At 34.4% G+C, this 24,862-nt stretch overlaps 6 protein-coding genes across 8 annotated transcripts; 4 read left to right on the forward strand and 2 right to left on the reverse strand.

Moving 5' to 3' along the window:
• Positions 1-10,286: 10,286 nt before the first annotated feature.
• Positions 10,287-12,436, forward strand: LOC8265808 (UPF0481 protein At3g47200). Its single transcript, XM_048370407.1, has 2 exons — positions 10,287-11,718; positions 11,766-12,436. Exons 1-2 carry the CDS (start codon positions 10,973-10,975, stop codon positions 12,322-12,324), a joined length of 1,305 nt encoding a protein of 434 aa, XP_048226364.1. The 5' UTR covers positions 10,287-10,972; the 3' UTR covers positions 12,325-12,436.
• A 212-nt stretch (positions 12,437-12,648) lies between these two features.
• Positions 12,649-15,238, forward strand: LOC125371371 (putative UPF0481 protein At3g02645). Of its 2 annotated transcripts, XM_048380340.1 has the most exons (3): positions 12,649-13,407; positions 13,838-14,949; positions 14,999-15,238. In XM_048380340.1, exons 2-3 carry the CDS (start codon positions 13,838-13,840, stop codon positions 15,015-15,017), a joined length of 1,131 nt encoding a protein of 376 aa, XP_048236297.1. In that variant the 5' UTR covers positions 12,649-13,407; the 3' UTR covers positions 15,018-15,238. The 2 variants fall into 2 exon arrangements, with proteins under 2 accessions (XP_048236297.1, XP_048236295.1); XM_048380338.1 differs by having other exon boundaries at positions 13,838-15,238.
• Positions 15,239-15,399: 161 nt separating this feature from the next.
• LOC8265810 lies at positions 15,400-16,237 on the forward strand. 2 transcript variants are annotated; one of them, XR_007217718.1, is made up of 4 exons: positions 15,400-15,769; positions 15,856-15,926; positions 16,019-16,107; positions 16,148-16,237. XR_007217718.1 is itself a non-coding variant. In XM_002511569.4 (3 exons), exons 1-3 carry the CDS (start codon positions 15,548-15,550, stop codon positions 16,029-16,031), a joined length of 306 nt encoding a protein of 101 aa, XP_002511615.2. In that variant the 5' UTR covers positions 15,401-15,547; the 3' UTR covers positions 16,032-16,237. The 2 variants fall into 2 exon arrangements, 1 of the variants encoding a protein (XP_002511615.2); XM_002511569.4 differs by having other exon boundaries at positions 15,401-15,769; positions 16,019-16,237.
• A 216-nt stretch (positions 16,238-16,453) lies between these two features.
• Positions 16,454-20,368, reverse strand: LOC8265811 (probable mitochondrial import inner membrane translocase subunit TIM21). The gene is made up of 8 exons (XM_002511570.4): positions 19,962-20,368; positions 19,313-19,378; positions 19,207-19,225; positions 18,524-18,666; positions 18,023-18,201; positions 17,881-17,929; positions 17,216-17,335; positions 16,454-16,987 (listed from the first exon to the last, which is right to left on the reverse strand). Exons 1-8 carry the CDS (start codon positions 20,151-20,153, stop codon positions 16,811-16,813), a joined length of 945 nt encoding a protein of 314 aa, XP_002511616.2. The 5' UTR covers positions 20,154-20,368; the 3' UTR covers positions 16,454-16,810.
• A 160-nt stretch (positions 20,369-20,528) lies between these two features.
• On the forward strand, positions 20,529-22,456 carry LOC8265812 (transcription factor DUO1). Its single transcript, XM_002511571.4, has 3 exons — positions 20,529-20,908; positions 21,015-21,276; positions 21,759-22,456. The coding sequence occupies exons 1-3, from the start codon at positions 20,715-20,717 to the stop codon at positions 22,227-22,229; spliced, it is 927 nt and encodes a 308-aa protein (XP_002511617.3). The 5' UTR covers positions 20,529-20,714; the 3' UTR covers positions 22,230-22,456.
• A 394-nt stretch (positions 22,457-22,850) lies between these two features.
• Positions 22,851-24,774, reverse strand: LOC8265813. Its single transcript, XM_002511572.4, has 4 exons — positions 24,202-24,774; positions 23,888-24,046; positions 23,613-23,721; positions 22,851-23,338 (listed from the first exon to the last, which is right to left on the reverse strand). Exons 1-4 carry the CDS (start codon positions 24,529-24,531, stop codon positions 23,133-23,135), a joined length of 804 nt encoding a protein of 267 aa, XP_002511618.2. The 5' UTR covers positions 24,532-24,774; the 3' UTR covers positions 22,851-23,132.
• Positions 24,775-24,862: the final 88 nt, after the last annotated feature.

Below are 24,862 nucleotides of genomic sequence, written 5' to 3' on the forward strand. Positions count from 1 at the left end.
TGTAAAAGGAAGGTATTAAACCAAGCTTGTTGGTAATCCCAATAGTTGAAAGAAGTATTTAGGCTTGATGGGTAGGTGCTTTGGAGGGAAGTTGGAAAAGATCTTGGTGAATGTAAATCCATTCCCTAATCTGAAGGGTGAAGAATTCTTTGGATGGTGCGTGTGGAATATGCAGGGTCTTTGTGGTCTTTATGCTTTTTGAAGTGTTTGAATTTTGCAGAACCAGTTACCTCAAGGATAGACTGGTAGTAAGATTGGGGCTTTGATATATTCCAGGGTTTAAAGTACCATCCTGGAGGGAAAATTTTTGAAACTAGTTTTGAGGGGCTTTCTGAACAGAATCCTTCCTCAATAGTTAAAATGCTTTGAAAATTTTACTTTTCTACATACTCATTGGTTTTGAAAAGTTTTGTTTGGGACAAAACTATTTCTTATGAGTTAGGCTTTGAAATACCTTGAGAGCTATAAGATAGGTTTTGAGGGAAAATTGCTATCTCAGGTTTTGAAAAAGGGATAGAAAGTATACCTTTACCTTTGTTGGAAGAGGAGGATGTCTTTGGAGAGACTTCGGGGTAAAGTTCTACTACTTGCTTTGAATATTCTTCGACCATCTTTAAAAATTCGAGAGTTTGCTGTGCAAGCCACTCCTGAATATGGAATTGCTTTTGGACCGGGTCTTCTTTCATTTTTTCCTGGATGATTTCAATCCAGGTTCTGATAGGCTTTGAAGAAAAGGGTAGAATCTCCTTTTTCTGGCTTTGAACAGCTTTTGTTGCTTTTCGTCTTTGTCTTTTGCTCTCGATTTTCTTGGCATTGTCACTCCTGTTTTTGAAGGAACTCTTTGGTTAGAAAGTCTGGAATTGAATTCGAATCTCCTCTTATGTATTCGATTTCAAAATCAAAAACGGAAAGAATAGCTTGCCATTTGACAAAAATCTGTTTGGAAGCTATATTTTGAACATCTTTTTGTAATACTTCTTTCGCAGATTTACAATCAATCCTTAAAAGAAATTTTTGATTTAAAAGATCGCTTTGAAATTTTGAAATGCATAAAACTATCGAAAGAATTTCTTTTTTGATAGTTGAATAGTTCTTTTGTGTATCATTCCAGTGTGCAGAAGTAAACTGGACAATGTATTCTTTGTTGTTTTGAATTTGTTTAAGAATTCCACCATATCCTAAATTTGATGCATCAGTTTCAACAATTTTGAATGCAGATGGATCAGCTAGGTGTAAACATGGAATTTCAAAAACTTACTTTTTAATGCTTTGGACAATCTTTGTATGATCATCAGTCCATGCATGGGGGTTTTTCTTTAATCTATCATGGAGGGGCTTTGCTAAACAGTTCAAATTTGGATAAAAATCCATGACATGATTTAAACTGCCAAGGAATCTTTGCAATTGAGTTTTTTCTAAAATTTTGTCTGAAAATTTTGAAGTAAAAGCTAGAGACCTTTCAATTGGGGTGATAGTTCCCCGAGAGATGTAGTGTCCAGGAAATCTAATTTTCGTTTGGAATAAAGATATCTTGGACTTTGAAACTACAAGACCATTTTTCTTAACAACATAGAAAAATGTCTCCAAATGTTTGAAATGTTGCTATAGAGAATTTGAAAATATTAACACATCATCGATATAGACAATGCAAAACTTTGAATAAGGATTGAAAATGTCATTCATGATTTTTTGAAATTCAGAAGGAGCATTTTTTAATCCGAAAGGCATTACATTCCATTTGTACTGGCCAAATGGAACTGTAAATACAGTTTTGTACCGGTCTTTAGGATGAATATGGATTTGCCAAAATTTTGATTTCATATCAAACTTTGAAAAAATAAAAGCAGAATGAAGCTTTTGAAGAAGATTTTTTTTGTTTGGAATGGGGTATCTAATCCACTTTAGAGCTTTATTCAAAGGTTTGTAGTTAATTACCAACCTAGGCATTCCTCTTTCTATCTCACTATTTTTGTTGACATAGAAGGCTGCACACGACCAGGGGGATCTGGATTTGGTAATTAAACCCTTTTGCTCTAAATCTTTTATTTCTATTCTACAATGGCTTTCTAGGGTTTCATTCATTTGGATGGGTCTGGCTTTGGTGGGAATTTGTTTATCACAAAAATCTTTCTCATATGGTAAATCTACCATATGCTGTTTTCTTTTCCAAAAAGCATTAGGAAGATTAAAACAAACTTCTTTTTCAATCTTCTTTTGCAAATCAAAAATTTTTCTTTGAACAAACTCATTTTGCAATTGACTTTGGATTCTTTTGAAACCCATATCTTGTTTTAGGTGGGAAAACTGGGTTTGTTTTCCTTTAATCAAAGCATTTATTTAAAAATTATAAATTGAGTGAGCTTTTATAAGATTGAGATTTCTCTTCTTGGGTTTTTCTATAAAAGGAAAAACAATCTTTGGATCTTTAGCTTTAAAAATGATACCAGCAGTAGTTACTTTGAAAGGAGTAACTAGATTTATAAAAAGAGTTCCCAAAATAACAGTTTGCTGTAAATCCTTTGTAAGAATAAAAATATTTTTTAGAGCAATATTGTTGTTTAGAATTGTAGCTTCAGTTTTTCCCGCAATTCTGATCTTTGAACTATTGGCTAAGGTGAGCCTTTCTTTTGTTTTTTGATGATATCTTTTAGGAACCAACTCATAATTGATACAGTTGAGGTCTGCTCTTGTATCAAACAAAGCTATAGTTTCTATCTGAAAATCACCAGGAAAAATGAGTTTTATTTGGATCAAATATTTTCTTGAGGTTATTTCTTTTAAAACATTAATGAAGTTTTCTGGAACATTTTCAGAAACCTCAAGATTTTGGAAATCATTTTCTTCTTCAGAATCAGAATCACTATTCTGTTTAAGAATCAAGCTTTGGAGCAAAACAGAATCATTTTGTTGTTTTTCTTTCAAATCTTTGAGCTCTGTTTTGATGGCTTTGATTTCTTTTTAAAGTTCTTGGACGGTAGGGAGAGGGTTTTTTTTTAACTTTTTTTCTTTTTCCAAGATCATAGTAAGATTATAGGTGTTCTTACTAGAGGAAGGGACGAGGGTTTCAGTTTTTAGAATTTCTTTCAAAACTTGTTTTTGGATTTGAGGGTTATTAATATGTTTGACGGCTTCAAAAAGAGCTTCTTGTTGTCTAGTGAGCATATTAATATTCTTTGGAATATCATCATAATCTGACTCAGAATAATCGAATGAGGTTTTAATTTCATCAATTTGAAACTCTTCCTCACTATTTGAAAATTCTGATTCAGAGGAATCAATAAGAAGAGCTGAAATTTTGCTCAAAATTTCTTCTTCTATTTGGAGCTCATGAAGTTTTTTAGAAAACTTGCAATACTTTGAAGTGTGACCCTTTTTTCTTCATTTGTAGCAAGTAAATTTGCTAAAATCTTTTTTAAAATTTTGTTTTGGAAATTTAGAAGAGGATGGTCTTTTGTAAAAATTCTCTTTGTTTTTGGGTGCTTTCCTATTTTTGAAAAAATATTTTTTCTTAAAAGATTTAGGAAAATCTTCTTTGCATTTTCCTTTGCAGGTAGGGGAAGGTTCTATGGGATTATATTCAAACTGGTTGCAAAAACTACGTAGTTCTTGCTTAGTCTTCTTCATTTTCCATTTGAGTTGTCTTTGGAGTTTAAGGTCATGGCAAATCTTCAATCATTCTTTCTGGGTAAGGCTAACTAATTCACCATAAGTGTAGAAATCATAAGGGATTTGACCATTATGGGCTTCTCTTATGGTATTCTTAACCCTTTCACCTAGTATCTTAGGTAAACCAGCTAAGAATTTTTCTTTCCAGAAAGGTTGGTTTGAATCTTTCCTAAGCATGACTCTGGTAAGGAAAGTATCTTTATAAGCTTGGAAATTGCTAAGCTTATTACAGGTTAGATTGCTGAGAAGCTCATTATTCTTATCTTTTAGAAGAGAATGGTCTCTTATGAAATGGAGGAAAATCGTTAAAATTAAGGTTGACACAGCATCCTCAGTAGGATTTCCTAGCTCATCTAAGATGGGGTTCCCTTCTATGGTAGTTTGGATGGCACCTAGGATTTGGAGCTGCTGTGCTTGTGTGAGATGGTAATCCCACCATCCTTTAAGCTGGCCAGAAAATCCAGCTATAAGGAGCTCGGGAATGGCTCTATTAGAGGTACCGCTTTGGGATTTGTAGGCATTGGCTGCCATGGTCATCTGTTGTAAGAGACCAAGAATGTTGTATTCTGACATTCCATCTATATTCCATTCATAGACGGAAGATGCATTGAATCTAGATTGGGTAAGGATATTATTTCTATTTTCTATCCCTAGATCTGGGGCAGTATTCCTAGAAGTATGCCAAGTCAATCTAGGGGCTTGCCATCCCAATCTGTTGATGTTGGAAGGTTTTTCAGTGACACTTTCAAGTTCTGAATCATTAGATTCATCGCATTGGGCTTGATCTATAGCACTGATATTCCTACTGCTTTGAGGAGTATCGAGTACTAGGTTTTTGGAGGACTCAGAAGTGGCTAATTTGCTAACAAACTCGGTTTCGAAATTGGTCTTGACCAGAGGTAAGACCGGATTTTTGAGCTTTTCTGTTTGGCTTATCTCTTCCGGATGACCAGTGTTGGGAATTGGAGAGGTGAAGACTGTAGGAGGTTTTGAATTTGGCTTTCTATCCCCATTGTGTTAAGATAGGTATTCGAGAAATTGTTCTGCTGAATAATATTCTTGACATTTTTCTTAAGCTCTTCTCCAACTAATTAGTAAGGTGTGGCTTCTATTTCGTTCTCTCCATAAGAAATGGTTATTTTCCTAAAGGGAGGATGTTCAGATTGGATGGTTTGGTTTTCTCCGACCTTCCACTATGGAGTCTTGTTCCTTACAGTAATAGGACTAATAAGTTTTTCTTTAAAAGGATAAAGAATACTGTTTTCTTTGCAATAAATCTGAAACCAATCAAAAAATTTGATTTGGATTTTGTTTTGTATGCAAAATTGGTAGTATCTTTCTTGGATATTGTCATTTTTTTGTAAAAAATGTTTAAAAAACCAAAGTTTTTTAGAATGGTTTTTCTTTGAATAGAAATCTTCATGTAAAAGCTTTTTATTGATTTGAAAATCTTTTGAAATCATGTTAATTTCTGCTTCTAGATTTTGAGTTATTGCAGATGGTGATGATGAAGAGGGGGTAGAGACGGTCTCTATATCATCATCTTTCTTTGGTTCATTATAAACGGGTCTAGGGATATTGCTTTGGTAATCAACATTCTGTAATATGGTGTTTGAGCTTGGTATATCAGATGTTGAAAATCTTGGTTGTGTTTGTGATGGAGTTGGTTCTTTGTAAAGGGCATAAATAACAGAAGGTATTTTTGATACCCTTCCAATATCTATAGTCGAGGTTGAAGAGTCATCATCAGAAAATTTGGAAGAGGTTGATTTCCTGTTGAATGTAAGCTTTACTTTCCCATCTGGAACCTGGATTATGTTTCTGAGATTTGTATTTGGCTCTGTTTGCTTTGGTGATTCAGGTTGGGTCGCATCTTCAAGAATCCATTCTTCTGGAAGAGTGATATCTTTCAATTGAATGGTTTTTGGAATAGTTGCATTGGATTTAGAAAGATCTGTTTGAATGAATAAGGTTTCTTCTTTTGGTGAATGGAGTTTATGTTTCGAACCAAAAGCAGAAATCATAGCTTTGTAATGTATTTTGAAAATCAATGCTTTTATCGGAATAGATCCTTCAAGCATTTTGTAATTATGTGTCTTTATTTGAAGAACAATGCTCTTTAAAATATTTTTATCATTTAAAGAAATTATAATGTATGGAAAACAATTGAAAGAAATTGATCTTTTATTAAGGCTTGACTCAACAGTACCTAATAAAGAATCATAGAAATTTGTGAACTTAGTATCTCTAAGGACTGCTAAAATAGAAGTATCTAAACTTTCTCTGGTAAGGGGCTTTATACCTACCTGAATAAGGCCTATATGAATGTACTTATAGTCTTTTTCTTTATGCTTTTGGAGGGTCTTTGGATTCAAAAGATAAATTTCTTCAAAAAGCTTTGAAATTTGAATATCTCTTTCTTCAGTTTTGATAGTAAAATCAGTTTTGAAGAGAGGAAACTTTGAAAACTCATAGATTTACTTCTTTTGAATCCTGGGTATTTCCCAATAATCAATATGCTTTGAAAAATCTTCAATAGTGATTTCCTCACTATTTACCAAACTTTTAGACCTTGAAGACTCAGAGGTAGAAGAGTTTGAGAAAGAAGAAGATCTATAAAAAAAAGGTTCTAAATTCATTTTAAAATAAATCAAGATAACTTTCTAAACAAACATGAACCAAGCCACCAGATTTGCTGCCCTTAAATCAGACGGGACTTATTACTGTGCATAAATGAACAAGTTTGTTTATCAGTGATATGATGCAGGATGCTACTTTAAACCCTGGAATATATCAAAGCCCCAATCTTACTAGCAGTCTATCCTTGAGGTAACTAGTTCTGCAAAATTCAAACACTTCAAAAAGCATAAAGACCACAAAGACCCTGCATATTCCACATACACCATCCAAAGAATTCTCCACCCTTCAGATTGAAGAATGGATTTACATTCACCAAGATCTTTCCAACTTCCCTCCAAAGCACCTACCCATCAAGCCTAAATACTTCTTTCAACTATTGGGATTACCAACAAGCTTGGTTTAATACCTTTCTTTTACAAAACAAAGGACAAAGCCATTCTTGGCATTTCTACTTCGACACAAGCACAATACAAACTTCAAAAATCCCATATTGGTTTAAACAATGGTAAAATTTTTATGGCAATATTCCATAGACCATAATTCTAAAAGTTCTACCTTTGTTTAATCTATTCAAAGCCCACTATAAACCAAACAAAATAGAAAGACATTTTCCTCTTTACTTCTATTTTGTTCAAACTTCTTTCTCCCCTGGGTATGTGTATAGTATTTTCATTTCAACCAAGCAGCAGATGGAGAAATCATCATTGCCCGAAGATTCAAAGTTAAATGGTGGGATAAATTTAACCACCAAGAAAAATTATTTCTAAAGATGGTACAAAGTTTTCTTTCAAAGAATAGCTTCTTGTCACCTCCGAAAGAACATACCACTTTCCTGGCACAAAAATCTTTCATTATTCCAAAGCTAGCGACAGCTCAAACAGAAAAAGATTTCTTACAATTGATCAAACAGTTGTCAGAAACCGCCTCTTCAAAAGGAAAATCTAAAGCTTCATCTTCCTCTTCTAGTACCAGCTCAGCAGCAATTGATCTAGATGGTGACTCGAACGAAGATGACTGTGTTGGAATATTTAAGCCCATCAAATAACATCTTTGTAAAGCCCTTGGGTTGAAAACCGAAATGGCGACCCCAATATAATTCGCGAATGGGCCAAATGCCCAATATATATATATATATATATATATATATATATATATAAAGTCATTTTAAAAAGAAAAAAAGAAGACAAAAGACTCTGCACCTTTACTTTTTTAAAGTAAAAGATTCCTCAGTGTTGAAGCATGGCAGACAACTTTTGTAAAAAACATGGAGCCTCTCACTCCATTATCAAAAGCATTCAAAAGACGTGGAACCCCTCACTCCATTATGAAGAGCATCCAAAGCAACAATTATAGACACTCAAGACTGAAGACCTCTATAAATAGAGGAGCTACCAAAGAAGAAGGCAGACTGAAAAATAACAAGAAACTCTTGTATTCTTCAAGTCATACCATTAGAAATATAGTGAGAAAAGAGAGTGTAAGAGTGATAGTGAGAAACCACTTTCCTCTTGTATTCAACTACTTTTGTAAGTTATATTTCTTTTGTTTAAAACTTTCAATTTAAAGCTTTTATTTCAAAGTTTGTATATTTGCTCATCCATCAATAAGAAATAATTTGTTATTATATCTTATTTTTCATTTTCTTTTAAGATTTAACAAGTGTATGTTTTATGTTTGCCTCATATATATATATATATATATATATGAGCACTGTTTTAATATTATCTTTCTCTATCCCACTTTTTTCATATGGCATGTCATATAATTTTTAGAGAATTAATTAATTTAACATATTTTTCTACTATTTTAAAGAGTATTATGTTACAATTTTCAATACCTTAATTAGAATATTAATTATTTCATATTATATTTTTTAAAATTATTATTTATAAATTTCACTTTAAACAATTTCTTTCTCAGATATTATATTATAATATACACCTTAATTATAAATTTTAAACATCTCATGGTCCTTTTTTTCTTCAATTTTTTTATAATTTTAAATTTTAATTAATTTTTTTAAATTTTTATTTCCATAGTTGAATAATTATATTATTAATTAAATAATTATTTTTAATTATTATTTATATTTATTTATACCTCACTTCTCATTATATTCTATTTTTTAAATATATTTCACGAAATTATTCCAATATAGTTCAACTTCAAGTAAAAAATTTAATCAAATAAAATTTAATTTTTATATAATTTAGTAAATTAAAAGAATAACGTAAAATATTTTTACTTTATATATGTAAAGTAAAAAATATTATTGAAGTATATACATAAATATAAAAATAAAAAATAAAATAAAATATTAAATTAAGTTATAATATAAATATTTAATTTGATTCAATTTATATTTATTAAAATATTTAATTTTATGAGATACTACTATTTATTTAATTTTATATAAATAATAAAAAATTAAAGAATTTAGATTACAAAAATTATCAAATCATGTAAAAAAAAATCTCTTAATCCGGAAATTTATCATCATCAAAATTAATAAATATTTATATATCCAATAAAAAGTTCAACATAACTATTTATATTTAGTTAGTTATATAATCAATTAAATTTTAAATATTTTATTAAATCTTTATGGTAATAGTATTATTCGATTTTAATTTTAAAAGTTTTATAATTTTTATTAATATTAAAATTAAATTTTCTATAATATAAAATTATCTAGTTTAAAATAAAATATTAATTTTGTTTCAACTCCGAGAATCTCACTATAGCTTTCACTGCTCATTTTCATTCGATTAGCATGTAATAACTGTCTATTTTAATTTATTATTATTATTTCCGGTTTTATAGCTGGATAATTGATAACTATAAGTTACTAAAAACAATTAAAAGACATTTATAATAAATATTACTTATAATTCTCCGAAAGTCAAATGGTTAACAAGGTGTCAGTGTTCAAGTAAAACAACAAAATAGTCACTACTCTCACGATCGCCACACGATCTCTTGAAATATATATATATAAACAGATCCATCCAAAATCAAGAGGAGACCTAACAATGGCTGCTGTTCTACCTAATGTTCTCCGACCATCTCAGACTGTCCCCAAGTGCTCCACCACTGCCGGCTCCGTTGCGGCCCCCACCACTGCCTTAACAATGACAACTAAAAACTGCACTTATCTGTTTTCTCCATCTTTTCTTTCCAATACGTCGGTCGATCAGAATTCTCCATCGGATGGTAAAGCTAAGCTTGTGGTGCATAGTGAAACCCATAAACAGAACTCAATCGATAGAATAAAAGATGTAGAAGAAAAGAATCAGGTTTTGAGACCCAAAAGGGTTATTTACAAGAAATCTTTTGCTGATGAATTAGATGATGTTAAAAAGAATGAGAAGAAGAAGAAAGTCCCAAGTTATACTATTGCACTTACAAAAGAAGAGATTAAAAATGATATTTTGGCCATTACTGGTGGAATCAAATTGCCTAGAAAATCCAAGGGGATACCCATGAATGTGAAGAAAAATCTTAATAAAGTCTTTCCTGGTTTAAGGTTGTCATCAATAACCGTTGATTCTTATAAAGTTCAAAAGAGGAAGGTTTGATGTCTTCAACCATTACAGCAACATGTTTTTGTCTTTCCTTTCCTTTTTTTTTTTCTTTTTTTTTTTTTCAAATTACTTAGTACCACCATTGGTGCATTTATTGTTGATTCCTCCAAATTTTTTCACTTAGCATGCCTTGCCCTATAGGTTGGGTGTATTAGGGAGACCAAATGGTCTTGGGTTTAGCATGGCACAGACATGTTCATGTTAAGTTTTTCCTGGATTCTGAGTATAACTGGAGATTTCTGCTTAGTTGATTTATGATGAAATTTTATTTTTCTTATAGTTATTTTTGTAAAAGGAGGGCTTAATTTCTTCCTCCATTAAAACATGTTTGCCATGGTTATCATTTATCAAATTTCACATACTCATTCCTAATAATATTTGAAACCCTTGATGATTCTGTTGAAGACCTTGCAGCAATTAGCTCACCATATTAGTTTTGTTTGCTTAATGCAACTGGCACCCAACTTTTTGACTCCTGTTCCAAATTATGGATGCTTTTACGACCAGCTCTATAGACCAATATGGTTTCCTTGTTCTTAGGTGATGTAAGCTCTTCAAAAATTGGAACAGACAAAAAGATGTGATATTGTGCCTTTTCTTTCTTAAGAAAAGGAAATTGTAATTGAAGAATCTGCTCTTCTTATTCTTCGTAACGTTATTTGTGCGTTTTCTTTGTCAAGTAATCATTCAAAAGAAATTCTTGACAGAACATACGGAACATTATGGTTTGGAATTATGCTTTCAGCTTTCTTCTCATTCATGTCTTTTTTTATATATATTTTGTTTCACTTCTCTTTGGCTATTTAACACTGTTATTCACAATCACTGGCCATTAAACTGAGGTAAGTTTCACTTCTTGTTTCCAATGATCCAGATTTATGTGTTTATTTACTTTATTTTGTTGTCAAATTTATCATTTGCATAATCAGCATTCCTGTTTTAGGTGTGACCGAAACGTTTTCTTTTATTTGGCTGCAATCAAATTTCTTTCTTTCTGATAAAATTTTATACAAGTGCAGATGTTCTGTTAATAGAAAACGCTGCTGTGATTGATTCTCTGTTGGTAATGAGTACTTGCTTATATGTCACCAGGGAGGGCATTAACCAATTGGAAATATGGCAGCACTTCAAGGCAAACTCAACATCCACACGTAGAGCTGACAATTGACATTCCTGATGACCTGGAGACTAGCATGCAGGATGACTTTTGTATCTACAGCGTGCCACCTACACTTCGCCAAATCTACCCTGAAGCCTATACTCAGGTAATCTCTATAGGTCCTATTCACTATGGCAAACAAAAACTTCAGGCTATGCAAATTCAGAAACTAAGATATTTAAAAGAATTTTGCAAAAGAAAAATGCTCAAAGTTAATAAATCTTCAAGTGACCATGATGAAATTAAGGAAAAAGAAATAGAGAGAGAATTTTCAACTGATCTTCTTAACGAAATTAATGTGGAAGAAATGCGTCGATGTTATGCAGATAACTTTGAATTTTGCAGCACTGAGTTTGTTAATATGATTCTGTTGGATAGTGTCTTTATTCTTGAGCTCTTTATGAGACATCACAAAGATTCGAAGAATCAGAAGGATTTTGTTTTAGGTAAACCCTGGCTGAGAACTGATGTGCAACAAGATTTGGTTCTACTTGAAAATCAGCTGCCTTTCTCTAGTCTTGAAAAACTATATAACTTTGCCAAACCTAATTTTGTTAACGAAAAAGATTACCCTTCTCTTCTTGAACTTACTGTTATTATTTCTCCAATTTCAAGCCCAAGAATACCAAAATACAGAACCCTAAGAAAATGCTACATTTCACTGATTTAGTTAAATATTTTTGGAAATTCAATTATCCTGCAATGACTAATAGAAGTATTGGAAGTCTTTATAGCATAACGAAGCTGCACCAGGCAGGACTGAAGCTGAAGCCAGCTCAAAACAAATGCTTCCTTGAGATTGGTTTTGAACCGGGAATAACTTGTCTTTGGAGAGCTGAGTTGCAGTTTCCTTGCTTTGAAGTTGATGATACTACTGAGTTTGTTGTTCGAAATCTAATGGCTCTTGAGCAATGTCATTATCCGTATGAAACTTACATTTGCAACTACATTCGGCTGTGGGATCTTCTTATTGATACTGCTGAAGATGTGGACTTGCTTGTTGAGAAGAAAAATCTTGTTAATGGGCTAGGCGATGGTGCTACTGTTGCAAATCTGGTTAACAAACTGTGCAATCAAATTGCAGAAGTCCAGTCTTGTTACTACCCTCTCTCTAAAGATTTGAATGAATATTATGAGCATTGTGGCAACCAGACCATGGCAATATTGAGAAAGGTATATTTTGGGGATCTTTGGAGAGGTACTGGAACTGTTGCTGCTGTTCTACTCTTGATTCTTACTATCATACAGGCTGCGTGCTCTATCCTGCAACTTTAGGTTTAAAGGTTCCTGTTTCCTTTGAACTTGTTTTTCCTTTTAATCTTTTATTTCTTGGTTCAGAGAATCTTGGTATGAAATTCATTTCCTGAAGCGGAAGGTATTTATGATATGGAAAAGTGCGTATGTAGTTATATTGATGAATAAAAAAATAAGAAAAAAATGAAAAATCTGTTACCCCTCCAAGTACCAAGTCCCTAGCAGAAGCATACTATTCGATGTGATCACTGCATACGTTGCCGTGTCATTTGTTTTGTTTTATGTAACCTGTTCTTCCTTTTATTTAAATTTCTAGAAAGAAAAAAGAAGTCCTGTACAATATTGCTTTGCGGAAAATAATATAGGTTAAGATCAGGTAAAAGGAAAATGGTCTTCAAATTGAATTTGTAGATAAACCCCCAATTCATCATATTGCAAAGGGGTGTTCGTCATTTTGTAATAGGAACATTGTTGAAATGGTAAATATGCGACATTATATAATGCTGTATAGTAATGGGGTTGGCAATGGAAGATACTGATCAATAAGCATGTTTTAAAATACATATTGTAAGTATACAATTAACTAATTAATTTTATTTTGTTGTGCTGTAGCATAGCCAAAGTCTTTGTTTACATACATAATTTCTTTGTTTTGACGAGTAAACTATGAATAATTGCACGTTAGTTAAGCCTTGTCTCTTTCGAGTCATCATTTGTATGCTAATTAGATGAACCTCTTTTCTCTACGTTTGCCATTGTATCGTAGCCAAAGTCTGTCTTTTCAGTAAACAAAAGAGAATCAAATTGATTATAAAAATATCAATCATGGGTCAATTTGATTTATATTAATAATTTGAGTTTTCTTCTTTATCATCCTTTTGTGTGTCGTCTGTTTTATACAGATTGAAGAAAAGAAATTAAAAATGAAATATAAAACTAATCCCCCATGTCTTATGTGGTGAGAAATAAAACGCGTACGCGTTCAGGCATGAATGGAAGAGAAAAGAGCTGACATTACCAGGAACTGTCTCAACTCAGCACATCATTGAGCAGGAACTCTGCACAGTAACCAACATATACCAATTGATCAGACCGAGTTTTCAGGTGGGTTGCTGCATCTTACTTGTTTAAATCTGGTAATGCATGTCCTTTCATTCTGCAACTCTGCTATACTTGATGAGTAACTGAAATTAAATCGTAGCCTGTTGAAAGATGGATTTAATTCTTAACTTCTTAATTAGAAGTTACAACAGACATGCCAATTACTCATCTCTGTTGATGATGAGAATTGAGTCCTGAAAATTTTCAGACTTTCAATTATAGAAGCTTATTGGCTCATTGATATCACACCTATTTGCGATAAGAGAAAAATTCATAATAAATAATTAAATGATAAAATTACTGTTTTTTTCTAGAATTTAATAAGCCAGAATTTGGTTGTTAGAATGAGATATAATCATAATCAGACTTGAAAAAGATATTTGCAAAATCAGGATGTCGTGAACTTGTGATTCTATACCTTTAATTTTGACAGATGGGGAAGAATGTATCTGCAAGCAGCTATACCCAAAGTGAACACCAATGCCAAGACCCGGTGATTGATATTCCTGAAAACTTAGAGGTAGCCTTACGGCCTGAGATTTGTATATACAAAGTTCTCTCTGCAATTCGTAAAATAAATGAAGCAGTCTACAACCCTCAGGTAATATCAATAGGCCCTATTCATCATGGGAAACCTGAATTCAAGGATATGGAAAAGCAGAAACTAATATATTTAAAAGAGTTCTGCCGAAGAGTGGAGGGTAGGACAGAAAAGGAAGTTATAAGTGATCTTTCACGCATTATTAATGAGTGTGAGGGGGAGATACGCCATTGTTATGCTGAAACGTTTACAATTTGCAGCAGTGAGTTTGTAAAAATGATTCTAGTGGATGCAGTGTTTATCATCGAGCTTTTTCTCAGGAATTATAATGGTTCAGAATATGAAAATGATTTTATTATAGGACAACCTTCACTAAAAAAAGTTGTGTATTTGGATTTAGCATTGCTTGAAAATCAGTTACCATACTTCATTCTTGAGAAATTATATGACTCGATCATTGGCAAATTTCAAGAAAAAGGAAGCGTCGCTTTTCATATGCTTTTGTGCTTTTTCTATGAATTGCCTCCGCGGAATGAAAATCTAATTTACTTGAGAAACAAGAAGGTGAAACATTTTCCTGACTGGGCAAGATACTTGCTGCTAAATGTGTCTCTACTGGAGTCCACTCCATCCGACTCTGTGAAACTCGTGTATAATGCAACCAAACTGAGTCGAGCAGGAGTCAAGTTTCAGGTGGTTGAAGACTCGTGCTCAATGCTCGACTTAAAATTCGAAAATGGAGTACTGAAAATGCCTGTGTTTGAAGTTTACTACGATCTAGAATGCCTAATGAGAAACCTGATGGCGTTTGAGCAGTGTCATTATCCATTTCGAACTTACTTCTACAATTACTTTGTCCTAATGGATCATCTCATCAACACAGCAGAAGACGTGGAGTTACTCGTTGAAGCTGGAATCATCGTTAATTGGCTAGGCAGCAACCAAGTGGTAGCGGATTTGATAAATAGACTTTGCCAAGGACTTGATGAAAATACATCATGCTACACTTGCATCTGTAAAAGGCTGAATGAGCACTACGAGAATCGCTGGAACCACAGGAAGGCAACCTTGAAACTTGTATATTTTAGCAACCTTTGGAGAGGTACTGGAACTGTTGCCGCAGCCATGCTCTTGATTATGACTCTCTTACAAACCATAATTTCCATTAAGACTCTATTCTGAAGCACCCATTATAATTATATTTGTCGTCGTCTTCCTCGTCATCCCTTTTGTATATGTATTCCCTATCTGTCTTACAATATTTGAATTCTCTGTATTGTATAAGAAAGTTTTTTTTTTAAGAGAGAAACGGATTACCAAGAAATTAAAATCCTAATTTCGTGGAAAACAGACAATCAAATATTGATTAAGCTCTTAATCTCCTACAGCATTGGATAGGCATTCCTCATATACTTCCTCTATGAACATTAAGGTTATTCAAGGAAACCAAGGTTCACCTCACAGAAAAGAACTAAAGGAAAGAAGGACGAGGAGGCCCATATCATGAAGGGCTAAAGGCCCGTCAAATTAGATTTCTTTTTTTCGTTTTCGTTTTTGGGCGAAGACAAAACTCGAAGTTGGGTTTCTAGGGCAGGGAAGGAAATGGAGGCCAGTGAAAGTGGCGGAGATAGCGAGCGGAGACAGTGGTGGTGGTGGGCGTTGGCTAGCACTACTCAATTATTATGGGGAATTTCATCCTATCGTAAAGGATACGCAGGTGACTCTCGCCTAATGCCGTTTAAAGCCTTTGCGGTTGCCTCTCTCTTCGTCGGCTCCGCCGCCTCAGGCTCGTTCGCTGCACTTCAAGCCTCCGGCGTCCACAAGGTATTTCAGGTTTTTAATATTACCAGCTTAGTTGTAGATTCTGTTAACTGCTATGTCTCACTGCTTAGATATTTTTTTTTTTGCAGGTGGAGGACCTTGTGGTAATAGGAACAAATGTAAGGACTGGACTTGGGATTCCTTCAAGAGCAAGAGATGAGTAAGACTCTTCTCAATTTCGGTTGAAGTACATTTTGATAGGTTTGGGATAAAAATTGATTTGACCTTCTTTTATCATTTTGTTTTTGCTAGAAAAAGCAATTGAGGAAGGCGTCCAAAATTACAGAGCTTTTAGTGTTTCACTTTGAAGAAGCGGGTGTTTTTAGTATTTGAATGATCAAGTCAAGCAGCATCAGCAATATCCCCTGATTGTAGTTCAATGTCAAATCATTCTTTGCTCTATCCTGTAGATACAAATGACTTGCGACTTTAGAATATAAGATTTTCCTTCTTTGCTTTTTCTCCCCATAATTCTCTTTTTAACTGGCAGATCTGCTAGTTTCATACGAGTGCTTTTGGGTCGATCAATCTTTCAATTTGAAGAGTTAAATTCAATATTATACGGACTATTCTTTTCATTCATTCCCAAATTGTATGGTAGAAATTTTTGCACTTATCAAAGCAGGAAACTGATTTTTCCTGCAACTCTTTCCAGTTGAGTCGATTATCATGGAAACACGCTGACCATAAGGAGACCAATCAATTTGTATTTCACATAATTATAACGTCCACATGATGCTGACAAAATTAAATCCACAAGAAAATTTGAATACACCTTTAAAATGATTGATTCAAATGCTAAGTGAACTGTATGAATCATACAATTCAGAGCAAGAAATTCCAGTGTATTCTCTCTGAAAATGAACTCATCTCCACCAGCTGAGGTCAAAACTGGCCCTAAACAAAGCTCTCTTTATCCCACAAGAAAAAGAAAAAAAATCTGAAACTCTGCAGGACTCTTAATGAGAATTAGCCAGTGATGATACCCTGCAGCAACTTTGTATCAGAGAACCTTTCTAAGCATGTAATACTCGTATACATGTTTTATGCAGCCACTGGAGCAGGGGCCGGCATGTACGACTCTAGAATCAATTGCGATTGGTTAGGTTGCAAGAACTGGACAATCAAGTATGTATACTTCCATTCCTTGTCTACCTTGTCTTTAAACATCTCAGCAGAAACTTTCCCAGCTCCATGGGGCCCTCGAATATAGAAATTAACCTACAATGAATTAATTAGAAATGGCTGTTAAACACTAAATCTATCTTTAATTTGCAGGAACCATTGTAGATTTTTTTTCCCCATTCATCCTCCTTTATAGAGGGAAAGGGGGTTCTCTAGAACATGAACTGATACCGAATGACCTGAGAATTTTCTGTATTTCCATATGTACTTAAAAAAATAAAAAAAAAGAATATCCATTATGTTGCTTCAGTTTACAAATGTTACCAGGACATGTTCTACGCCATCTTCATCAGTGTAGATCTTATTGGGAATACGCTGGCGGGCAGCACGATTTCGACTTTCCTGACCATAACCTGTAATTGGGGATCCAATCCTCACTCTGACCTGATTTGAAGCAAGTGAACCCCATGATTGCAGAAACAATATAGATAATAGTTGCCAAAAGTAGCAGATGAACAGAGTACAGGAAAATAAATGCAAAGGCCTAACAAGTTTCCATGGTTACCAATATCATTTACCCTTTTTTTTGCATATTCTTTCCTATAATATTAGGAGCCCTTGATGATTCCGTTGAAGAACTTTGAAGCAAATAGCTCACCATATTAGTTTCCTTTGCCTAATTCAACTGTATCGCATCTGCAGGAAGCATATGCCTCTCCTTGTTTGCATATGATAACTGAATGAGAGCTACATAACATAGCTGGTTTCCTAGGTGCATCTACAGCTATTGCATGACCAGTTTCAGTCTTTTCTATTGCTTTCTTTTTTAAGAGAAGGCCAAAGCTTCAGGTCTTTGACTCTGAATTATATGTTATGGATGCTTTCGCAGCCAGCTTTACAGACCAACAAGGTTTCCTTGTTCTTAAACACACAAATGAACTAGCATTTCAAAAATTGCGATAGACAACAAGTTTTTGACTTTCACAAACCTGAGCGTCATCTTGAATCCTTTTCAGAGCCTTGTTAAAAATCTTGTACCTATAGAACATGTTTTAAATCAGGGTATACAAAATGGAGAAGTTAAGTCTCTAACTAACCACAGTACGTCTAACTAGAGAAATTAATTCTTACTCTTTTGGTTCAAATATCAGCTCCTTGAAAACAGCATAGCCTGCTGCAGCTGCAACTCCAAGTCCTGCAAGAATAATAATACTGTAGGAAGCCCCCTCGGTAAATGTAACTGGCTTCTCTGGAATGTTATATGTAGGAGCATCAAAGGGATCCTCAACAGTAGATACCTCTTTTCTAGTCTGCCCATAGAAGAAGAGTATAATAATGAATTTAGAACGTGAGATATCTTAAAAGTACAAATAAAAATCAGGAGAAATAAAATGCAAAGAGTGCACCAAAACATTTCCATGTCAGAATGATTTAGATGCATTAATGTTTGAGAACTTAATTCAATTGACAATGTCCTGGTAATATCTGAAACCTTAGTACAAAAACAGGTCCATATATTAATCATTTCATTCAGAATTCTGGATCAGATAAACAAATAGCAACATGGTGATTCCACTAATAATATGAGCAACATGAACATAAGAGTGCCTGAAATTCAATTTGGCTTCAAACCTCAGATGTTGCTTCCCCAGTTTTCTTTGAAGCTTTTGATGCAAATGATCTAGCAAACCAAGAGTTAGTGGTGCTTCCTCCAAGGAGTTTCACAAGTTGGAATTGTGACCCAAGACCAGCTATGCATTGCTTATCATAATTCCCTGCCAAATATTACTGTCAGGAAATAATTTGTAAAAAGAGAAAATAATATAAAAATTGTACTTTCTAACCAGCTCAGAAAGTGGTAGATATGAATGCTTGAACTAAATGTCAAAATGAGCTTTTGACACTAAATTCTGTCTAGTTCTACATGTATCCCTAAAAATGCTTATGCTTCTGAAAGACACCATCAAATTAGTGCTATGATTCAGATTGGTTAGTAGGCCTAAAATCAAGGAATTCTATCCCAGATTAGTTTCTTCAAGGTCTTGTACCCAAATCTCTTGTTTGAAAGGAACAGAATCATTATAACCTTCAAGCCTCATTGCCTCACGATAAGAGATTCAGCTAGCAAATGGACAAAACAGAAGCATATTATAATGCAGAACTCAAGGAACCTTAAAGGGATCAAGGGAAGAAATGATCATTAAAAAAGCATTCGATGCCAATAAATGACAAACTGTAAATAACCATCTACTGTCCTTTCAGGACGTAAACCAAAAGACAGAAAGATAATCCTCGTATCAGATGCAATAACTTACCATTAGCACAAAGTATATCCTGCAAAATAAGATGAAGAAAAAATTAAGACAATCTGCAATTACATTTTAAGTTAAAATGAGATCGCAAAAAAATAAAATAATTCACCTTAGGCCCATGGTTGGCTTCACCAACAGGCCGTCTCACATAGCCCAACTTAAAATCCCTTGGCAACTGTATCAACATGAAATTATCAATAAAGAATGGAGAGCAATACATTATTGTAACTACCGTGCTTCAAACAAACAGGATAATTGAGGAAGTAAAAAAGATCACCAATGAAAACCAGTTGGATTAGATATTTCACGGGACAACATAGGGCAGGCAGTTTTTTAGTAGAAATGAGAAGACAGATGATAATTATAGCTAGAAGGAGAAGTGATGCTGTTTGCAGGTTCCTATTTAAGCAAGACTACTGTTCTTCGTATATTTCAAATTAAAGTTGTTATCAGAATAATTTTTATGTAGTTCCATCAGCATATTGGATAAAGAAAAGCTGCTAGCTGATGGCAAGAGCAAGTATTTCAGAATAATTCAAGTCTAAATATCTCTCTGAGCGTTTTAGAGTTACATTAAAATTAAAACATACTCTAGCTAAGCCTTCACTTTCAAAGTCAATTTATCAATCCACAAACATCATAATAATTAGCTTCAACTCTATGGTAGCACAAAGTTTAAGGTAGGTATCACAGACATTAAAACAAATAATGCAAATAAGCTTAACTAAGCAGGAAACTGAAAGAAATAAAAGTGATACCTTTTTAGTTGAATTATTAACTGCAGCTCTTTCGCTAGTAGCGGATGATGAAAAAGTGGCCAAGCCCACATCAGTTACACGCTTTATAAGCTTCCTCTCCAAAACTGAAGACAACCCATTCTGGCATTCAAATAAATCACTGCATCTGCTCCTCAGGGACATTGCTGATCTCCTAAAATGCTCCATTTTCATGCTAAAAAGAAATCTGATTCAAAGAAACAACTAAAGACTTCTTCTTGCTAAGGATTTTAACTATAGAGGGACGTTCAACTAATCAAATAAAGTGAACCCAGATATCGAAATTGTGAGAAATTCAAGAACCCAAGTATCAGATTGAGGACGACTGTGGAGTAAACTGAAAAACCCCAGAACAACCAAAAAATAAATAAAAAAAACACGAACTTTGGGGTTTTATTTTAGACACGTGATGCAGAAAACCGCACGTACAGGGAATCCGATAACCCTAATAGGACCCGTTTCTGTTGATACTGGACTCTCTCTCTATCTCTAATCACTCATAAAAATTTTGGGCCAACAAAATTGAAAAGGACAGTCCATTATCCAAAAGACAAAAAAGGGCAAAAAGGTAATTGAAGAATTTTTGAAACAGAGAAAAAATAGGGAATGTGGGCATAATGGCGGAGAGTAGTGGGAAATAAACCGCCTTTAACCGTCAATCTCAAATGGAACAGAGAAAAGGAATTAACAAACAAGAAGAGAAGTGAAGTGACTGTCTTTATCTTTGCAGAAAAAATGATAATGGAAGGAAAGAAAGAAGAGATAAGGAAAGGGCCATGGAAAGCAGAAGAAGATGAAGTACTAATAAACCATGTCAAGAAATATGGTCCTCGTGATTGGAGCTCCATTCGATCCAAAGGTCTTTTACAGCGTACTGGAAAATCCTGCCGTCTCCGTTGGGTCAACAAGCTTAGACCCAACTTAAAAAAGTATACTAATTCATATGTCCAGTCAAATGATAATGTGAAGTTATTTTTCATATTGTTTTGAGATTTTTATAGTCCTCAGAAAAAACAAATTGTGTATGTTGTGCAGTGGATGCAAGTTTTCAGTGGAAGAAGAGAGAGTGGTGATAGAATTGCAGGCTCAGTTTGGGAATAAATGGGCCAAAATAGCGACGTATTTGCCTGGTAGAACAGATAATGATGTTAAGAATTTCTGGAGCAGTAGGCAGAAGAGGCTGGCAAGGATTCTACACACTTCTGCTTCAACGCCTTCCTCTTCTTCTTCCTCTAATCCTAAGCCAAGGAGGCCTAGAAAGGATACTTCGGTCTTTCTTGATCTTCCTGCCCTTGAGGTATATACTCATGTTGCACCTTTTTGGTTAGTTATCACTTCCTTCCAAAGGAAATTTTGGATTTTTTCGAAGTATAAAAATTTTGAGTGTTTGTTGAGTGAATTTTACATCCTTTTCACTTTGTAAAGAGAATTTGGAATTTGTGGAAGGCTACCAGAGATTTAGCAGTATTTAGAAATATATTAGCAATTTATGGTTATATTATACATACAAAATTTCTTCTTCTCTTCTATAGTTGATCAGATCACTGCTAGCATTGGAACAATTTACTCAATAAATGTGAACCAGAAATAGGAATTTGAGAGGAAGACCTGTTGTACTTTAGTTGCATGCAATCGATAAGGAAAGTTATGGTGCTTGCGATGATTGTCATAATTGCATCCTTATTATGCATGCACAATGAATCACCTTAATCTAAATTTCTGTACTCGTTGAATTGACTTTTCTTTTTTTTTTTAAAAAAAAATTCTGTCTGTTTTAAGGCCCCAATATTCAGTTACTCATTGGAGGAAGAGTCGTCTGCAATGGCCCAATCATGCTCATCATCTTACATTGAGAACACTGAATCAGCTCATGTGTTGCCATTTCCATTAGCACCAGATGTGGTTTTGAAGCAAGAGTTGCCTAGCTTTGATCCAGACCTCATTCAAGCTGAGCCCCTACCACAAATCCCTTTTCCACAATTCTCACAGCCTCAACCTGATAATGCATTCTCTCCGGAAAGCCAGGAACTCTTGGCCAGACTTGAGGACCCTTATTTTTTCAATATGTTTGGATCTGTAGATGCTCCTGAAATTGGAGGTCAACTTTCCCTTGAGCCGCCACTGTTCGATCCTGTTTCGAGTTGCATAAATGGTGCGAGGGATGCAAGGAATGCTGTGACTCCTGATACCTTCTTTGATGACTTCCCTACTGACATGTTTGACAATATTGAACCGCTTCCAAGTCCTTAGCAGCGGTATCAATTTCTGACCTTTTTGTTTCATTGTAAGGTAGAAGATGAACTTTTTAACTAATGTGTTTAGCTAAAGTACTTGTGAAACTATTGATCTTGTGACTGTTATTCTTTCTTCTGACCTCATCTGAACTAATAGTTCTGATAGGTTGCCACTTGGCCATTCCTCTGTATGCTTATTTTGTTATCATTGTATGAAGAAGGATGCAAGTTATGTTATTTCAACCTTCTCTTTCTTTCTTTTTTCTTTTTTTTTTGTGTTATTTTCTCTGTTGTTTTTAATTAATAGCATAAGTAAGTTTTGTCTTTTACTATGCATTACACCAACTGGCAAAACACACACTCGCACAGCAGCCGCAACGGGAAACAAGGAAACCGAACAGTTACTAGAGGACCACAAAGCAAGGCAGTAGTTGCAATGTGAGGCTGGGCATTACAATGTCTCTCACTAACGTTCTACTTATATAACTGCCCGTGGAATGGCTGCAAGCAATATGTTAAAGAAAGCTTGAACAAGAGGAAATTGAATCCCTCATATCACCTTCTCATGATAAGTTACTATAATGAGGCTATCAATGACCACCAAGAAAATATACTTCTCTCAAGAACACGAACTAGGTTCAGCTGAAAGTTGAAGTTCAATCATGTTTATTCAAGTTGAACTTGATTCACCACATAAGTTTATTTCCCTGTGCTAAGAATCAAAGTACGGAATGAGGCAATGCCATGATGCAATACCTGTATCTAATTGGCTGGTACACTCAATTAGCCAAGAAACAAGAATTGCTACAAAGAGCTCTCATCTAAATGCAGAGCAATGCAAGAAAAGCACCAAAACAGTGAGCATAGTGTTTAATCTGAATTTTAATTCCATGTCAATACGAAAAATGGCGAAAAGAAATCATTCGATGCCATTGGCTGTAGAAACTGAAGGGTAGTAACCAATGCCAGTTTCACCACTCTTGGTAAGCACCTCAAATTCTCCAGTTGTATATGTCTGCTCTTCCTTTAAAATCAGCCGCCTTAGTTCTGAATATGCACAATACTCTACTTCATACACGGTTACGTCTTTCATGAATGCAGAAACCGAAACACCAACTCCTTCCCCTATATTTGCAGCAAGAAATAGCAAAACAACTTAAGATGAGTATTAACCATGAAAGGTAGAGTTTCAGATTAATCTGTAGGTTTAGGAAGAAAACATCGAAATATTTTGCAATTAAGTGCTTTAGGAATCTGAAAAGAGAAAGTATTTTAGGAAGAAAATCACTAGAAAATATAACAACTGTTTAACCGTGCGCATTCACAAGTGTTATTTAGTGCCAATAATATAAACTATGTAAGGAAATGACATTGTGTTGAGATGATAAATGAGGCATACCATGTGTGACAAGCAGCAAGTTCTCTGATGGGTATTTATCAGCAAGAGCCTTAACAATTTGTTCATATCTAGTTCTTGAACTTGTCACCGTTTCTTCCCATCTTGGCAGCTAGAGTTCCTCAATGGGGAAACGAAGAACAGGTAAATACAATAATAGTATAATATTCTTGTCAGCTATATATAATTTAACCATATTATAAAAAAGATAAGAAAAAAAAATGGAAGTCACAGAAAATGTTCCATACTAATGGATTCGGGTCCATAATGTAGTATACCTCTTGATACACTGGTTTAACAGTGTGATCCACTGTGCCGGATGGTAGCAAGGCTTCAAGCTCAGAGATATTGAAACTGAATTTCCCATCTTTAGGTGCCACATCATGTCTAATGGCTTGTGTATTCAACATCTCACATAATCCATACTCTATAGATACCTGAAATATAATATTTTTACAAAAGCAATCAGTAACTAAGATGATTACGATGGAATTGCAGAAAATAAAGGAAATTGCGAATTAAAAGGAGTCAAATCAAAATTTAACTATGTTATATTTAAGCATTAATTTGATACGAAATTCACAATTCTGACCTTGACTTTGGAGGGATCGATAGCGATGCCGTCGCCGGCAGTGACGTCAGGACCGTCCTCGAGGGCGCAGAGAGCGGAGACAGCCTGGGAAGCAGTCTGGACGCAGCGGAAGAAAGGAGAAACAAAGACGCGGTGAATCGGGAAGGCGAGACGGGATTTCAAGTTCCTGCCGGTGGAAAAAGCCCTAATGAGACCCGAATCTACAAGGGGCGGGTCCCAGGGCCTAGGAGCAGTGGAAGTCCAGAGCGGGTCGAAGTTGTCGATGCGGTCACCATGTCTCATTACGACGACGTGTTGATAGAATTCATGTTTGCTGTTCTCCATTGCCATGGTTTTAGAAAGGAGCTAAAATGCAACTGCATAATTAGATGAGGTATATAAATAAAGGGAAAGAGATGGCGTGAACGGACTTTCATAGTGTTTTCTTCTTCTTTTTTTTTTTTTTTTTTTCTTGGGAGAGAGAGAGAGAGAGAGGAACTTCATAGTTGATTCCATTCATTTTCCTTATTTTTTCCCTGAAATCTCTCTTCTCTTTTCTTTTCTTTTTCGAAATTTATCAGAACCTTACTCTCAGCTTTACTTCTCACAAATATCGATTGTGGGTCATCTTTGACCCATTCATTTCTTTATACCGGTACTCTATTTTATATTTTTTTCCAAG

The sequence above is a fragment of the Ricinus communis genome, chromosome 1 (assembly GCF_019578655.1).
Source record: "Ricinus communis isolate WT05 ecotype wild-type chromosome 1, ASM1957865v1, whole genome shotgun sequence".
Classification (NCBI taxonomy): Eukaryota; Viridiplantae; Streptophyta; class Magnoliopsida; order Malpighiales; family Euphorbiaceae; genus Ricinus; species Ricinus communis.

Bases quoted from the DNA above. Each gene is read 5' to 3' on its own strand.
- LOC125371371 (XM_048380338.1), top strand. From the start codon at position 13,838: ATGGGGAAGAATGTATCTGCAAGCAGCTATACCCAAAGTGAACACCAA.
- LOC8265808 (XM_048370407.1), top strand. From the start codon at position 10,973: ATGTCACCAGGGAGGGCATTAACCAATTGGAAATATGGCAGCACTTCA. The intron at 11,719-11,765 runs GTTAAATATTTT...GACTAATAGAAG, and splicing joins TGCTACATTTCACTGATTTA to TATTGGAAGTCTTTATAGCA.
- LOC8265810 (XM_002511569.4), top strand. From the start codon at position 15,548: ATGGAGGCCAGTGAAAGTGGCGGAGATAGCGAGCGGAGACAGTGGTGG. The intron at 15,770-15,855 runs GTATTTCAGGTT...TTTTTTTTGCAG, and splicing joins AAGCCTCCGGCGTCCACAAG to GTGGAGGACCTTGTGGTAAT.
- LOC8265811 (XM_002511570.4), bottom strand. From the start codon at position 20,153: ATGAAAATGGAGCATTTTAGGAGATCAGCAATGTCCCTGAGGAGCAGA. The intron at 18,202-18,523 runs GTTTGAAGCCAA...TTCTATGGGCAG, and splicing joins CTGGGGAAGCAACATCTGAG to ACTAGAAAAGAGGTATCTAC. The intron at 17,336-17,880 runs GTTTGTGAAAGT...GCTTCAAATCAG, and splicing joins GGATTCAAGATGACGCTCAG to GTCAGAGTGAGGATTGGATC.
- LOC8265812 (XM_002511571.4), top strand. From the start codon at position 20,715: ATGATAATGGAAGGAAAGAAAGAAGAGATAAGGAAAGGGCCATGGAAA. The intron at 20,909-21,014 runs GTATACTAATTC...TATGTTGTGCAG, and splicing joins CTTAGACCCAACTTAAAAAA to TGGATGCAAGTTTTCAGTGG. The intron at 21,277-21,758 runs GTATATACTCAT...GTCTGTTTTAAG, and splicing joins TTGATCTTCCTGCCCTTGAG to GCCCCAATATTCAGTTACTC.
- LOC8265813 (XM_002511572.4), bottom strand. From the start codon at position 24,531: ATGGCAATGGAGAACAGCAAACATGAATTCTATCAACACGTCGTCGTA. The intron at 23,722-23,887 runs GTATACTACATT...GAGGAACTCTAG, and splicing joins TTAAACCAGTGTATCAAGAG to CTGCCAAGATGGGAAGAAAC. The intron at 23,339-23,612 runs GTATGCCTCATT...CTGCAAATATAG, and splicing joins CTTGCTGCTTGTCACACATG to GGGAAGGAGTTGGTGTTTCG.